Raw genomic sequence first — 14,424 nt, 5'->3', positions numbered from 1 at the left:
TATATCTCAACTTGAATAATGGGAGAAAAATTAGAGTTGACCTCTGCGCCTATGGGATGGGGACAAAGAAAGAATTGCCAAATTCCTGCCCGTAACCATTATCCAGATCTACTTATTGGAAAATGCATTTGTGTCTGAATACAGAATCAGGGCTCAGTAGTGATGTAAATGCAGTTAAATAGCTGGTCAAAGTCCTTCAGTCTTACATATGAGGAATGATCACTTCAAAGAGTTACTAGAAGGCATATTATGTCTGTGGAGCTTAATCTGAGGAAGAAGCAGTACCTTTCAAAAGGAAAAGCAGAAGCAAAGAAACTTGATAAAATAGAAGGAAAGAACACACAAAAATATTACTTTAAAAAAAAATTTCACAGCTTGTGTACATTGCTGACTAGGCCAGTATTTGTTGCCATCCAGTTGCTCTTTAGAAGGTGGTGGTGAGCTGCCTTTTTCAACTGATGCAGTCGTTGGGGTGTATGGGCATCCACAGTGCTTGTGGAAGGGAGTTCTAGGATTTTGACCCAGTGGCCATAAAGAAATGGTGATGTATTTCCAAGTCAGGATGGTGTGTAGCTTGAATGGGAGCTTGCAGGTGATGGTGTTCCAATGCATCTGCTACCCTTGTCCTTCTAGGTGGTAGAGGTCACTAGTTGGAATGTGCTGTTAGAGGAACCTCTTGTAGATCTTGTGAATCTTGTAGATACTACACATTGTTGCATCAGTGGTGAATATTGAAGGTGGTGGAGGAGGTGCCAGCCAAGGGAGCTGCTTTGTTCTGGATGATTTCAAGTTTCTTGAGTATTACTGGAGCTTGTCCAGGCCAGCGGAGATTATTCCATCTCAATCCTGACTTTTGCTTTGTAGATGATGGACAGGCAATGGAAGGACTCGAGGTAAGTTACTCACAACAGAATTCCTAGCCTCGAACCTGCTCATGTGCCACAGTATTCATGATGCCAATGACCATTCCTAGTCAATGGTAACACCCAGAGTGGTGTAAGAGGAAGATTCAGCGATGATAATGTTATTGAATGTCAAAAGGCAATAGTTAAATTCTGCCTTGATGGAGATGACAATTGACTGGCATTCATGTGGCACAAATGTTACTTGACACTTAGGAGCACAAACCTGGATATTGTTCAGTTCACAGACTGCTTTGGTATCTGAGGAATCATGAATGGTACTGAACATTGTGCAATCATTAGTGAACATCCCTACTTCTGACCTTAGAATGGAGGGAAGTCATTAATGAAGCAGCTGAAGATGGTTGGGCCTAGGACACTACCCTGAGGAACTCCTGTAATGATGATGTGGGCTGAGAAGATTGACCTGCAACAACCAGGTATGTGCTAGGTATGACTCCAAGTAGCGGGGAATTTTCTGTCCGATTCACATTGACTTCAGTTTTACTAGGGTTCAATGATGCCATACCTAGTCAAATGGCGCCTTAAGGTCAAGGGCAATCAGTCTCACCTCTGGCATTCAACTCTTCAAGTATGGAACAAGGCTATAATGAGGTCAGGAGTGAGTGGCCTGGCAAATCCAAACGGAAAGTCAGTGAGCAGATTATTCTTTTGCAGATGCCACTTAATAGCACTGTCACAACTCTTTCCATCATTTTCCTGATGATCAAGAGTGGCCAAGTTGGATTTGTCCTGTTTTGTGCGCAGGACTTATGTAGGCAAGTTTCCTTATTGTCAGTGAGTTGCAGTGTTTGTAGCTGTACAGAAACAGCTTGGCAAGGGGCACAGTTAGTTCTGAAGCAGAAACCTTAGTGCTTTTGCTAAAATGTTGTTAGGGCACATAGTCTTTGCATTATTCAGTGACTCAGCCTTTTCTTGATGTTACATGGAATGGATCAAATTCATTAAAGATTGATTTTGGGGAGCTTTCGAGGAGGTCAAGATATATCATCTCATTTTGGCTTAACATGGATACAAATGCTTCTTCAGCTTTGTCTTGTGCTGGGCTCTCTGTCATCATTGAGGATGCAGATCTTTGTTGATGGAGCCTCCATCTCCTGTTAATAGTTTATTTGTTCACCACCATTGACAACTGGATGTGGCAGGATTGCAGAACTTCGATCTGATGTGTTTGGTGTGGATTCGATTGGCCCTATTTATTGCATGCTGTTTCTGCTATGTGGCATGCAAGTAGTCCTGTATTGTAACTTCACCGGGTTGACCCCTCATCTTTATGTATGTCTGCTGCTGCTACTGCTTTTCCCTACTGCATTCTTCAGTGAAGAAGAACTGATCTTTCAGCTTGCTGGTAATGGTAGAATGGGGTAGCTGCGAATTGGAGCTGCACTTATCAGGCAAATGGTGAATATTCCAGCACATTTCTGACTTGTGCCTTGTAGATGGTTGAGCAGACCTTAGGAAGTCAGGGAATAAGTTATTCACTGCAGAATCCTTAGTCTCTGAACTGCTCTTGTAGACACCGTATTTATATGACTGGTTTAGTTCATTTTCTGGTGCATGGTAACATTCCAGGATGTTGGAAATGAAATTAAGTGATGGCCATACCATTGAACGTCAAGGGACTATTGTCAGATTCTCCCAGTTGGAGACAGTGTCAGACAATAAATATCTGCTGGAAATGTTACTTGTCAGCTATCAACACAAAATTATCTAGATCCTGCTATATGTGGACATGAATTGTTTTAGTATCTGAGGAGTTGTGAATGGTACTGAACATTACACAGTTGCCCACTTCTGATCTAATGGAGGGAGGGTAATTGATGAAGCAACTGAGGATGATTGGCTCTTGGAAACTGCCCTGAGGGGCTTCTGCACCAGTGTCCTGAGACTGAGATAATATTGACCTCCGACTACTGTAACCATTTTCTTTAAGCTAGATGTAACGCCAACCAATGGAGTATTGTAGATTGAAATACTGTGAGTGAAATCAAATAAAGTTGATTTACTATTTCTTAAAGCTGTTGAGAGTTAATCAGAGCTGCTTTTCATCAAACTTCGCTTATTAATCCATGCTTTTTTTTTGTTATGGAAGATTGGAGAGAAGCTGCAAAACGGGAGAAATTTGCAGATGCTGTGATCATAGCAACTCCAGACAGGCATCATAAGGTACACAGAAAAGCAATTTCCATGTTTGATATGAATTAGCATGGGCAACAGATTAAACAAACAAAAATGTCAGGAGGAGTGAAGTACAAGGTAAGCTTATAACGTCAAAGTGGCTCTGGGAAAACCAACGTTGAGTACACAAATATCCCAATTTTAATCAGAAATTTGGGGATGGTTGAAATGGGCTTTATTGAACCAGTAAGAAATGACACTAAAATAATGCCATAAGTTGAGTCTAGATGAATAATTATAAGAATTTGGTTGCGACGTTTAAAATACATATTATGTGTGCCAGAATAATGAGTAGTTGGGAGTGAATTATTATTTACACATTTGAAATCAAACAGAACTGTTCAATGCACACAAACCCATATAGATTAGAATATCCCAAGGTACAATTCTCAATCTGTGCTGAGTTTGCTGATCTGAGGCAGTGTTTTATAAGGGTGATAATATTTAGCCTAGGCTTTTCAGGGTGAGAAAGAGGAGAAGAATCACCAGAGAATCAAGCCTCTATAATGTTATTCAGTGACACCTACAGGGTGTACTCATGCCTACACATCGACTGATGATCAAATAGCTTGTTGACGTTCATTATCTCAATTTGTTAGAATAGCAGAGAGGTGAATTTGATGTTTGCATTAAGAGTTTTCACATTAACAGTATTTTAAATAAAAGTAGATCTGTGTGGATGATGGGGTGTACTTTCCTTAGCATTGTGTAGCTGGCAGCATCAGCTGTAAGTGACATTTTCTTGCTTAATTCTATTGATAACTCAGGTACACAGTGTAACCTAGGAATAGGCCAATATTTCCATTACCAAGAACTACCAAATCCATAGGCTGGCATTTTTCAACCTTCACGCATAATTTGTACATGACTGGGTCAAATATTGATTGCAAGTGTTGAATGTTTTCCATTGCTATTGGTGATTATATTCAGGAAGTTGTGTCGGATATCAAGGAATCAGTGGAACAGCTTGATTTTTGTGTACGTTATTCCCATGGGCGTAGCCAATGAGCACCAGGAGGTGGTTTCAGCCACAGTGGGACACTACCTAATGTCTGCATTTGTACAGCTTTGGCAAGAGTCAATAAATACTACTCAGGTGGAGAGAATGACTCCCTGGTAGATAGTCTCCTTTCTAACCCTTAAAAACTGAATATGTGGCATTGTTATTGTAATTCTGTTGGCCATCAGCTCACTTCATTCAAACTAGAAATCGTTTGAGGCCTGTACGGCTCTTACTAACCCATTGTTTTAACCAGCTGAGCCATCGTGAAGAGTAAATGTACGTGCATTAATGTCAAAGTGATTGGAATGCCTGTGCCTCTGGTCAGGAATATGTTGAACTCTTTGTTGATGACAGGATGATTAGATTATGTTTTTATTCTCCTGGATTGTCCTTATTGTTTCAACCGTTTAACGACAAATACAATTATATTTAATATCTAAAATACTTAATTTATAAAACACACAAGCTGTATTATTATTTATAAAGTGGTACCAGTTAATTCTACTAGCAGATTTTAGTTTATTTGCTAACATATTATATTTAAATCTACAGGACCCAACAGTGGCATTTGCAAAGAAGGGCTACCACATCCTACTGGAGAAACCCATGGCAGTAGGTTGTCATTATTAATGCTGACAAGAGATTATAACATAACAAAGTATAGTTGCATTAGATGCAGAAGATACATTTATCAGTTTTATAGTAAGAATTCAAATATAAGTTTGAATTTATATAAATGGGGAATTTAAAAGTGATAGGTTGTATCACATATTGTTGCTCTTCCAAGTATTAGTGGGATGTAAATACCCTCTTGTAGTTTTCACATAGTGAATTCCTGATCTCAGCCAAATGAAAAGCAGGCACATTGACATGAAGGGAAAGTGAACATCTAAGAGAAAGAATCAGCTGAAGCCATAGCTCCCGCAGATCCTCGCAGATAGTTGAAGTGTAGCTTTGCAGAAAAATAGGGCAAATTTTACAGTTAACTTCATAATTGGGATGTGATGTATATTCTAACCAGATCCAAAGTAAAGTTAAAAATGAATAAAAACTAGTCAATATGAATTAATAGATTCATATATTTTGGAAAAGGAATGTGACAATAAAAAAATCAAATTTTCAAAGCGGTTTGATTCGAAGAAGCAGAATAACCAGAGCTCTGGCCTGATCTCAAGCATTGATTTTTAATTCTGTTTAACTGATTGTTCACTATAGTGAGAACAGCCATTAATCCATAAGTGAATTTATCAATAACACAATATTATCTACAAAAGAAATCACTACAGTTCTTGCAGAAATGCCCAAACTCTGCAATCCAATCCACTGTCATGCAATCTCATTCAACACAACTTCCTAAATAGATATGGAAGGAGATGGGTGACATTGCACAACTACTGTAGTGTCAGTTCACCAAAAATCTCATAAAGGTTGCTAAAAATAACAAGTAGTTTTTCATGAATCTTATTACAGTCCAGAATTGTATATTAAACTACACCTGCTCCACGCAAGAGCGAAATGTAACCTGTTGTCTTACAGATTGTTCCCTGAATCTCTAAAACAAATGCTGCAACAGCCAGAAGGACCACCTTAAGAGGTAGCAACATTCATGAAATTCCTCAGTAGCTATTGGGAAATTATATGCTTTTGTATATTAACATAATCCATTGATCCTACTTCATCTCCCAGATAACCTCCTGACCTCACCGCATTGCTTCAAGTTGCTACTTTTGCAGCATCTTGTGACTGCTCTGAAGAGGCAAGAATCACTTTAAAGGTCCTTCTCTTCCCCTCCAGTTATCTAACATTAATTCTGCCTAGTGGATGAGCAGTTAATAGGTTCTGGATTGAGTTTCTTTATGACTTAATTCATAGAGGCAGGAAAATAATTAGCTGCAACATTTGCCATCTGGTCAACCGTATGAGCAATCAGGGAGATCTAGACACAGGCTTTCTGGTCAGTAGTATCCTTGCAGTTTACCACCTTGACTCATTTCTCATCTCACAGTGACCATCAATTATATAATTTTTTATTATTGAAGTGTCTGAGGAGTCAGTTTATTGGGATGTGATGCTAAATGAAAAGCACAGAAAGAATAGTGAAGGTTCTCTTAAAAGAAACGGTTGAAACCTTGCTGAATACTTGATTTCAGAAGAAGGGTCTGGACCCAAAATGTCAGCTTTCCTGCTCCTCTGATGCTGCTTGGCCTGCTGTGTTCATCCAGCTCTACACCTTGTTATCTCAGATTCTCCAGCATCAGCAGTTCCCACTATCTCACAATACTTGCATATCTGAGCACAGCCTGAGTCCATCTAATATTTTATACACGATATCCAGTTAGTGCAATTCAGATGTTTGTTCATTCTGTGTCCTCTGATACACTACAACGTTTATTCTATAGAATGTTTTATAAGATTCCATTTCTAACAAGAGAGAATCTAACCATTGCCTATTAACATTTAATGGCATTCCCATCACTGAATCCCTCCCTATCAACACTCTGGAAGTACCGGGTTCACCAAAAATCTCATGAAGGTTGCTGAAAGTAACACATAGTTTTTCATGAATCTCATGACAGTCCAGAATTGTATACCACATCCACAAAAACCATTCACTCCCTTCACCTCCGACACTCAGTAGTAACAGTGTGTACAATCTATATGATGCACTGCAGAAATCCACCAAAATTCCTTAGGCAGCACCTTCCACACCGTGAGCTCCTTCCGTCTAGATGGACAAAGGCCTCAGCTATTGTACATGGGAATTCTACCACCTGCAAATTCCTCTCCAAGCCACTCGCTATCCTGACTTGGAAATATATTGCTTCTCTATCAGTGTTGCTGGATTAAAATCCTGAATTTAATATTATTGTGGATCTACCTATAGCACATGGACTGCAGCAGTTCAAGAAGGCAGCTCAGCACCACCTTCTCAAGGGCTTTTAGGGATGGACAATAAATGCTGGCCTGCCCAGTGATGCCCACTCCCATGAATGAATTTTTTAAAATGAAAATTCATAGTATCATTATTATGTCAATTAATTTGACAGCTCAGGCTAGAATATTTACTTTTGGTGAATAAGGTAAAATTAAGTTATTCTGCTCTATTTTGTTTTTACACCGAGAGGAACAACCTCTGCTTCCACTGAATTACTGAGGTTTCAATGAATTTGAAATGCTAGCCACACCCGCATGGTGGACTGACAGATCTGAAGTTAAACGAACATACCTTTTAAAGAGGGAAACAGATGGGTAGGAATCACCTAGCCCATCTTCTCATATTTCCTTGTGGCTAGCTCAGGGATAGGATAGTATAACAACTGGGTGCAGGCAGTCTATATGCCATCTGGAGAGGAAGGGCATGCCAAATAAGGGAAAGACACTGTCATTTTTTTTCACATTATTCTTTCACAGGTTTGGGTGTCTCTGTCTAGTCCTGCAGTTGCTGCCTATCCCTAATCTTCAGCAAGGAATGCTGAGTCAGTGATCCATCTCTGCCTCCTTTTGAGGTCCCCAGCATCACAAATACTAGTTTTTAACCAGTTTGATTCACTCCCCTTTGATATCAAACTGTTAAACACAATGGATATATTAAAGGATATAGATTCTGAGCATCACTGTTGTAGTACTGATGACTTGGGCTCTAGAACCAGCCCTGCTCCTAGCCAATCTGTTCCACTACAATACTGGCATCAGTTCTACAATGTAGAAAATTACCTATGGATCTCTCGTCCACAAAAAACAGACAATGCAACACGGCCAATTACTAATCCATCAGTCTATTCTCAATCATGAGCAACGTGATGGATGGCTTTCTTGACCGTGTTATTGCTGACACTTACTGAACAAGAACTTGTTCACTGATTCTCCATATGAGCTCTGTCAAGGTCACTCGGCTCCGGATCTATATACAGTTTGGCATTAACATGGACAGTAGACCTGAATTCCAGAAGTCAGATGAGAGTGACTGCCCTTAACATTTGACCAAGTGGCATCAAGCAACAAAAATTGAAGTCAATGGGAATTGGGAAGGAAATTCTGCAGTGCTTGAAGCTGTATGCAGATTGTTGGAGGCCAACCCTCTCAGTCCCAGGGCAACATTGGAGGAGTTTTAAATTTTAATTCTATGCAACTTCATCTAAGGACAGATAACAAGTAGAGTTTGGACCTAGAATTGTGCATCAATATGCAAATACATTAGTCACAAAAATTGCTCCTTCATGATACTTATGATATTTGTGAAACTTAAAATCAGTGCAAACCTATGAAAATTCACCCCACTATCTTTCCTGTGGAACCTCAAGTTGATTCTTAAATGATCCAGGTGCCCTAACTGTAGTTAGCTTTTCTGTTGTTCTGGCTATTAATCAGGGTAAAAATGACTTCCTTAAAGCTGTCCTAGATGTCTTTTCATACCTCTGAACCTGTCCCCTCTTGTGCTACTGTTCTGTTCCATTGACAAGTATTGTTTCAGGCTTGCATTTTCTACCAATTTAAGTATGTTATGCTTTTATATGTCTTTTACCAGCATTTATAATGTTGTTTGTTCTTAACATTCATCCTTTGTTTTCTGCAGGATTATTTACAGTTCTCAAAGTACAATGCATTTAAATTATGACTGCTGGTTTGATCCAGAAATTACAGAAAATGCCTAAATAATCATCAAATGTTTCCTAGTAACCTTGTTGCCTACTGACCAGGAAATTTAAAGCAACCATGCTTACACTGACATATATGATTACAGTTATGGAATCAATGGTTCCTTACTATTTTGAAATAATATCGTAGTGTTTACAGCATTGTGTCCAGTACTGCATCGCAGTGATCTACACTAAATTCACCTCACTTGTAATTTCTCAGCTTTCTCACACATCCACCAACTTCCCTAACTATTCTGGAGGCGTTATCTCTTGTTGAAGCCTAGTTTTCCAAATGATTTAACTGATTTTTTTTTTTTGCTTTTAATCAGGTGACTGTGGATGATTGCAAGGAGATTGTTGCGGTATGCAAGGAGAATAATGTGATACTTGCAGTCTGCCATGTACTGAGATACTCCCCACCAATTCTGAAGATACAAGTAAGTTTATCTGAAAGCTGAGATCAAGCATAACTTCAAGCATAACTTTGAGCATTGAAATATTGAGGTCTAGATCTAATAGAAATTGTCAACCAACGAAGAGTCTTAATGACCTGCATTTTCCAATGGCCAGACAATCATTATCCCACCATAGATGGGAAATGCTGCAACATCTCCATCACGGTCCAAAAGAGTTATCCATGGAATTGGTGACATTTGTGATGTTTGAAATTTAGCTATAGAACAAACTTAATCTTTTATTATTCAAAAGCTTCTAAACTAAATTTTAAAATTATACGATGAATTTCTGAACTTGGTGATTGGAAGTTGTAGTTACAAAATATATTTTTGTCATCAAATGATGCTATGGTACCATATAAATGTCTTTGTTTATTTTCCCCTTTTTTCTAGTGCAATATACTCAATCAGTATTGCACCATGTGTGTCACATTGCTTAATCCATGTCACTCTTCTGTGTCATTTATTGTTCATTCTGACTCGTGATATTGTTCAACCGCGTAGTAATAGTCTGCTATTCATTGCATAAAACTGTCCTTTATTAATTGTTTTGACTGTAGCACTCTTACTTTCATTAGAATTGTATTAATGCATTTATGCTAATAGTAAGTCATTTCAAACAATATAATTTATAGTTTCAAGAGGAGAAAATAAGAGAGATTTGAGCAGCTTTGATTAAAAATATTTCACAAAACTTTTCAGAAAGGGGATTCCTACAAGATAATTCTTACCTGTTAGATAAGAAACTTTTACTAAACTTTCTTTCTTTCACATTATGTATCTGTTTCTGGCTAGTCCAACAATTTATGCCATTCCTAATTGCTGTTGAAAGAATGGTGATGATTTGTTACCTTGAACCACTGCAGTCCATTTGATAAAGGTATATCATCGTGTGGTTAGGATTTTGAAACATACTTCCTTAGGTGGACCAGTATGTAATTGATGAGCAATGTACTTGTAGATATGGACTATGAGAAGGAATTTTCTTCTAGAATACATCAGTTGACCATGCCACGCTGAAGGTGAAGACGGAGTAGTTACTATCTGTGAGTCGGCAACTCCATGCTGTTAGTTGACTGATGGGAGAGTTGGAAGTCTGTTGACCAGTACTGGGGCAGAAATGGAGATGGGACTAAAAAGTGCAACTCTGTTTTAAAGACACACAGCAGTCAAATCTGTCTACCAGCGAAAATGCAGGCACTAGGGATTGATAAAGAAAACTAGAATATTGACTCCCAGGGCACAGCAGCCTCTCACATTTCCCCAGTGTAAAACTGAAGGTCCTTCTGGAAGTAGTGAGCATGAGGGTGGAAGTTCTCTTTCTGGACTGTGGAAGAAGGCCACTTGCAAACATGGCTGCAGATTGTTGAGATCACTAGCAGCTTGAGTGTAGTCCGGAGGAACAGGTTCATGTGCTGGAAAAGATTCAGTAGCCTGATTGTCTCTGGCAAGGTGAGTGCAATGCCAGATTCTAAAGACAGGCTTTTGGGATGTACTTAGACACGCAGCAACAGATAAATTCCCAAATGAGACACTGACTAGTTGAATGTTGATGTAGTGGAAGTGTTACTTTGTTCACAAATCTCACTGATCAGCAAGTTGATAGCCACATTGATTATATCAATGATTCTGTGTATCAGGTGTCCAGCAAAGGATGCAACACACTACCTTCTGTGTCTGTGAAGTCCCAGCTGTCACAAACTGTATACTAGGTTCAGATCTCTCAACTAAAGCATCAAGTGACCTGCAAGATGCTAATCTGTATGCATACTTTTTCCTTCATCTCCCTTCTGCTCCTAAGTTGTCTGCAAGCTACATAAAACATTGAACATCGAACTGCACAGCACAGGAACGGGCCCTTTGTCCCACAATGTTGTGCTGAACATGATGCCAAATGAAACTAATCCCTTCTGCCTGCCCTTGGTCCATTTCCTTCCATTCCTTGCATATTCATGTGCTTATCTAAAAGTCCATTAAATGCTGTTATTGTATCTGTCTCCACCACCATCCTGGCAGTGCATTCCAGACTCCTACCACTCTGTGTAAAAAAAATACTTGCCCCTCACATCTCCTTTAAACTTTCCCCCTCTAACCTTAAATGCATGCCCTCTAGTTTTAGATATTTCAACTCCAGGAAAAAGATTCTGACTGTCAATCTGTTTATTTTCTTTTAACTCCATTCATATGATTCTGTTTTTATCTTGCTGATTGTTGTTCCTTTTTTCTTTGGCTACCTTTATCATGGATATGCAGAATTACTCCCTGTTTTCCCCCCATATTATTTTAAAATTTTTAATATTCTGCAATGCTTAATTCCTTGTCCTGATATTTCAGAGTTATGTTTCTGTAATCCCTACTATGTCTATGTCCTTCTGCCACATCATTGTTTTCAGCTCCCCTGTTTTATTGTGAACACTGTGCATTGCTGGAAAGATATTTTAACTCATTTGAATAGAATTTTCACTGAGTCTGTTTATTAATCTTTTTAATCTTTAAGTAACCCATTCTATAACTCTATTTATTCCCTAGCATCAATCCTCTCTTGCTTTATTAATTTCTATGTTCTCCTGACATGTTGTGTTTATTATCAGGCTGTTGATTTTTTTGTAGGTCCCTTCCCTCTCCTTCCTACACTAAAACCTTAGCTACCTCCCTATTTACTCTTTCCACCAGAACGTGTACAGGTGGACTTCATCCCGATGGGTATAGGTCCTTCCTTTCCCAAAATTGTGCTGCCAGTGTCCCATGAAAGTAAACCCTTCTGTTCCACATAACTCCTTTAGTAACATGTAAATTCTCCTGATCTATCAGCTCCTATGCTAATTTACACATGGCTCAGGCAATGAATAACCCAAAGATTATTACTGTTAAGATATTGCTTTTTAACGTTGAATTATATTCCTGAAACTCTTTCAGCAGGACCTCCTCTTAGTTCCTAATGTCATTTGTTCCAACATGAATCATGGTAACTGGATTTAATGCCTCCCTTTCCAAGTGTCTCTCCAGCCATCATGTAATAACCCGTACCTTGGCATTGGGCAGGCCACACATCGCCAGCATTCTCGTTCATCACTACAAAGAATGCTATCTATCCCCCTAATTATTGAGTCCCTGACAACTACCATGTCTCTAGCCTGTTGTTCATGCGCCTCCCACACTGAACAGCCTTTTGGACCAAGGTGCCTTGATCTGTATAATGGTCATCTATGCAGACTTTTTCCTTCTCCCCACAGGTAATAAGTATTTTATCCCTGTTGGACAGGATCAATATTTATGGGACTTCTTTCTCAATCTTTCCTAAAACGTCATCTGACTCCTTATCAGACATACCCCCTCTTTCCTTAGCCTGTGTGACCAAATTTCAGTTAAAATTGTCCCTCCTATTCACACAAATTTGCTGACTGAGTCTGAGAGATTTGAAATGGAGATGTGTGCTTGCTTATGACAACTCCAAAGACTCCCATATATTACAGTACAGATATAGTGTGGGTGTCAAGTCATATTCGCCAGACCGTGTATATGTGGCATATTTATTTTTTAAGTTGTACGTTTTACTTTCTTCTATAATTGAAAGTATAACTACTTTGATGCAGTGCACCAATTAGCAGCAAAGCTTGAAGTGAATGCCAGTGTGTATTCTTTATGTCTCCTGTTTAAAAGTGTTACAGCTCTATCATAATTGCAGTTACTGAAATGAACCACTTTTATTGGTATCCAGCTGTGCATTGTGATTCATTCTGTGAACTACAAGAGACAAACATCTTCTAATGTGGTAATGTGAACAACAATTCAGCAGATATACTTCCCCTCCCCCATTCAGTGTGGCCTAGCCCAGTCTATCACCTCCATATGACCTCCTTCCAGAGGACACTGAGTGGCGCAGGCTAGCACAGTTTCTATGGCCACCCTCAGAAGCATTTGATAATCAGTTGAATGTCAATCGTCAGAGAAGTACTTGTGACTGAATGAAGCTAAACGATGTATGGCATGGCTCAGATGTGGAAAGAATTCCTCTTTCTGTTTCTCTTCCAGTACTACTTAATTCCTTTCAGCACATCGGAGATCAGGAAGCAGAGTTCAAATTTAGTACGCTTTTTATCAGAATTTCTAGATCAGATCCCCATTATATAAATTATTCCCTTCCCATATTTTAACATTTATATTTCTTTCCTCCTAAAGCAGGGAATCATAACTGTATGGGACAGCAGGAATGGACCAGATGGTCTTCCACTGTTTGAAATGATTGTATGTTTTGAATATTTGTGGGAAAAACGTGCCTTTCATGTAAAAACAAACATTATTGAGGGAAATATAAGAAATTGCAGATGCTGAACTAGGTGAGGAGTTCCATCAAGATAACTGAAAGCATATTTTACAGGATTAGTTGTAAGAATACTTTCAAAGCTGCGAGAGATTGCATTTAGATCTGATTCATCCTGAGTAAGTAAATAGGGGCTGGAGTCATTATCAGTGAAGTAGCAAATGGTGGTTTGAGTCATAGTTCTTCTCTTCTGCTCTCAGTGGCTCATGAGAAACCCATTTCTTTCATTAAAACAAATGCAAAATACTGGGAATACTGCAGTAACTCAGCATCTGTGAATAGAGACTGTTCCAAAAAAAATGTCATATTGCGTTCAACATTAACTGTGTTTGTTTCTCCACAGATGCTGCCAGACCTACTGAGTTTCTCCAGCACCTTCCGATTCTACTTTTACTTTACACGCTACAATTGCCATAAAAATACTTTATTACATAAACAGTTCGTCATACTAATTCTCCATTTCCAAAAATAAGTGGATGCTAGTCTAGTATTTAGAGAGCATGGGTAAGATTTTCCCTTTGTTGTTGGGACCTTTGGACAATAAACAGGACCCAAAACCATAACCCTCAGCATGTTTCAAATACATCCATTAAAGGATGCCAATAACAAATTACCCTTTTGGGTGTTTTCATCAATATCGCTTGTCTGAGTTGGTATTTGGGCATCAGCACCTCCAGGCTGTGAAGCAAAGGAAAAAGCCAGTTAGGAAGTACTAAAGGGTGCCCAGCAGAGTAGTTATGATTCACTAGACAAGAGGAGGAGGAGGGCACAAAGCAAAGGAAAACTATAAAAGTAAAATGAAGCAAGGAATGATATCCATCTCAGTCTGTCTGCCATGTTACCTTCAATCCAGTGTAAAGTCCACACCTAGACAACAAGGTGCAGGGCTGGATGAACACAGCAGGCC

General features: G+C 39.0%; 1 protein-coding gene across 1 annotated transcript in view; it reads left to right on the top strand.

The window, feature by feature from the left end:
• LOC109933498 (proton-associated sugar transporter A-like) overlaps positions 1-14,424 on the top strand; it is a 115,295-nt gene that overhangs the window by 56,832 nt on the left and 44,039 nt on the right. Inside the window, exons 9-11 of the mRNA XM_048614882.1 lie at positions 3,016-3,089; positions 4,657-4,716; positions 9,071-9,178. Coding sequence (XP_048470839.1) covers positions 3,016-3,089; positions 4,657-4,716; positions 9,071-9,178 — 242 coding nt within the window. The remainder of the gene's footprint in view (positions 1-3,015; positions 3,090-4,656; positions 4,717-9,070; positions 9,179-14,424) is intronic.

This window comes from Rhincodon typus, chromosome 31, assembly GCF_021869965.1.
Source record: "Rhincodon typus isolate 14 chromosome 31, sRhiTyp1.1, whole genome shotgun sequence".
In the NCBI taxonomy this organism is placed as follows: Eukaryota; Metazoa; Chordata; class Chondrichthyes; order Orectolobiformes; family Rhincodontidae; genus Rhincodon; species Rhincodon typus.
Note: the sequence above shows the minus strand (reverse complement) of the source record. Positions and strands in the feature narration are given on the sequence as shown.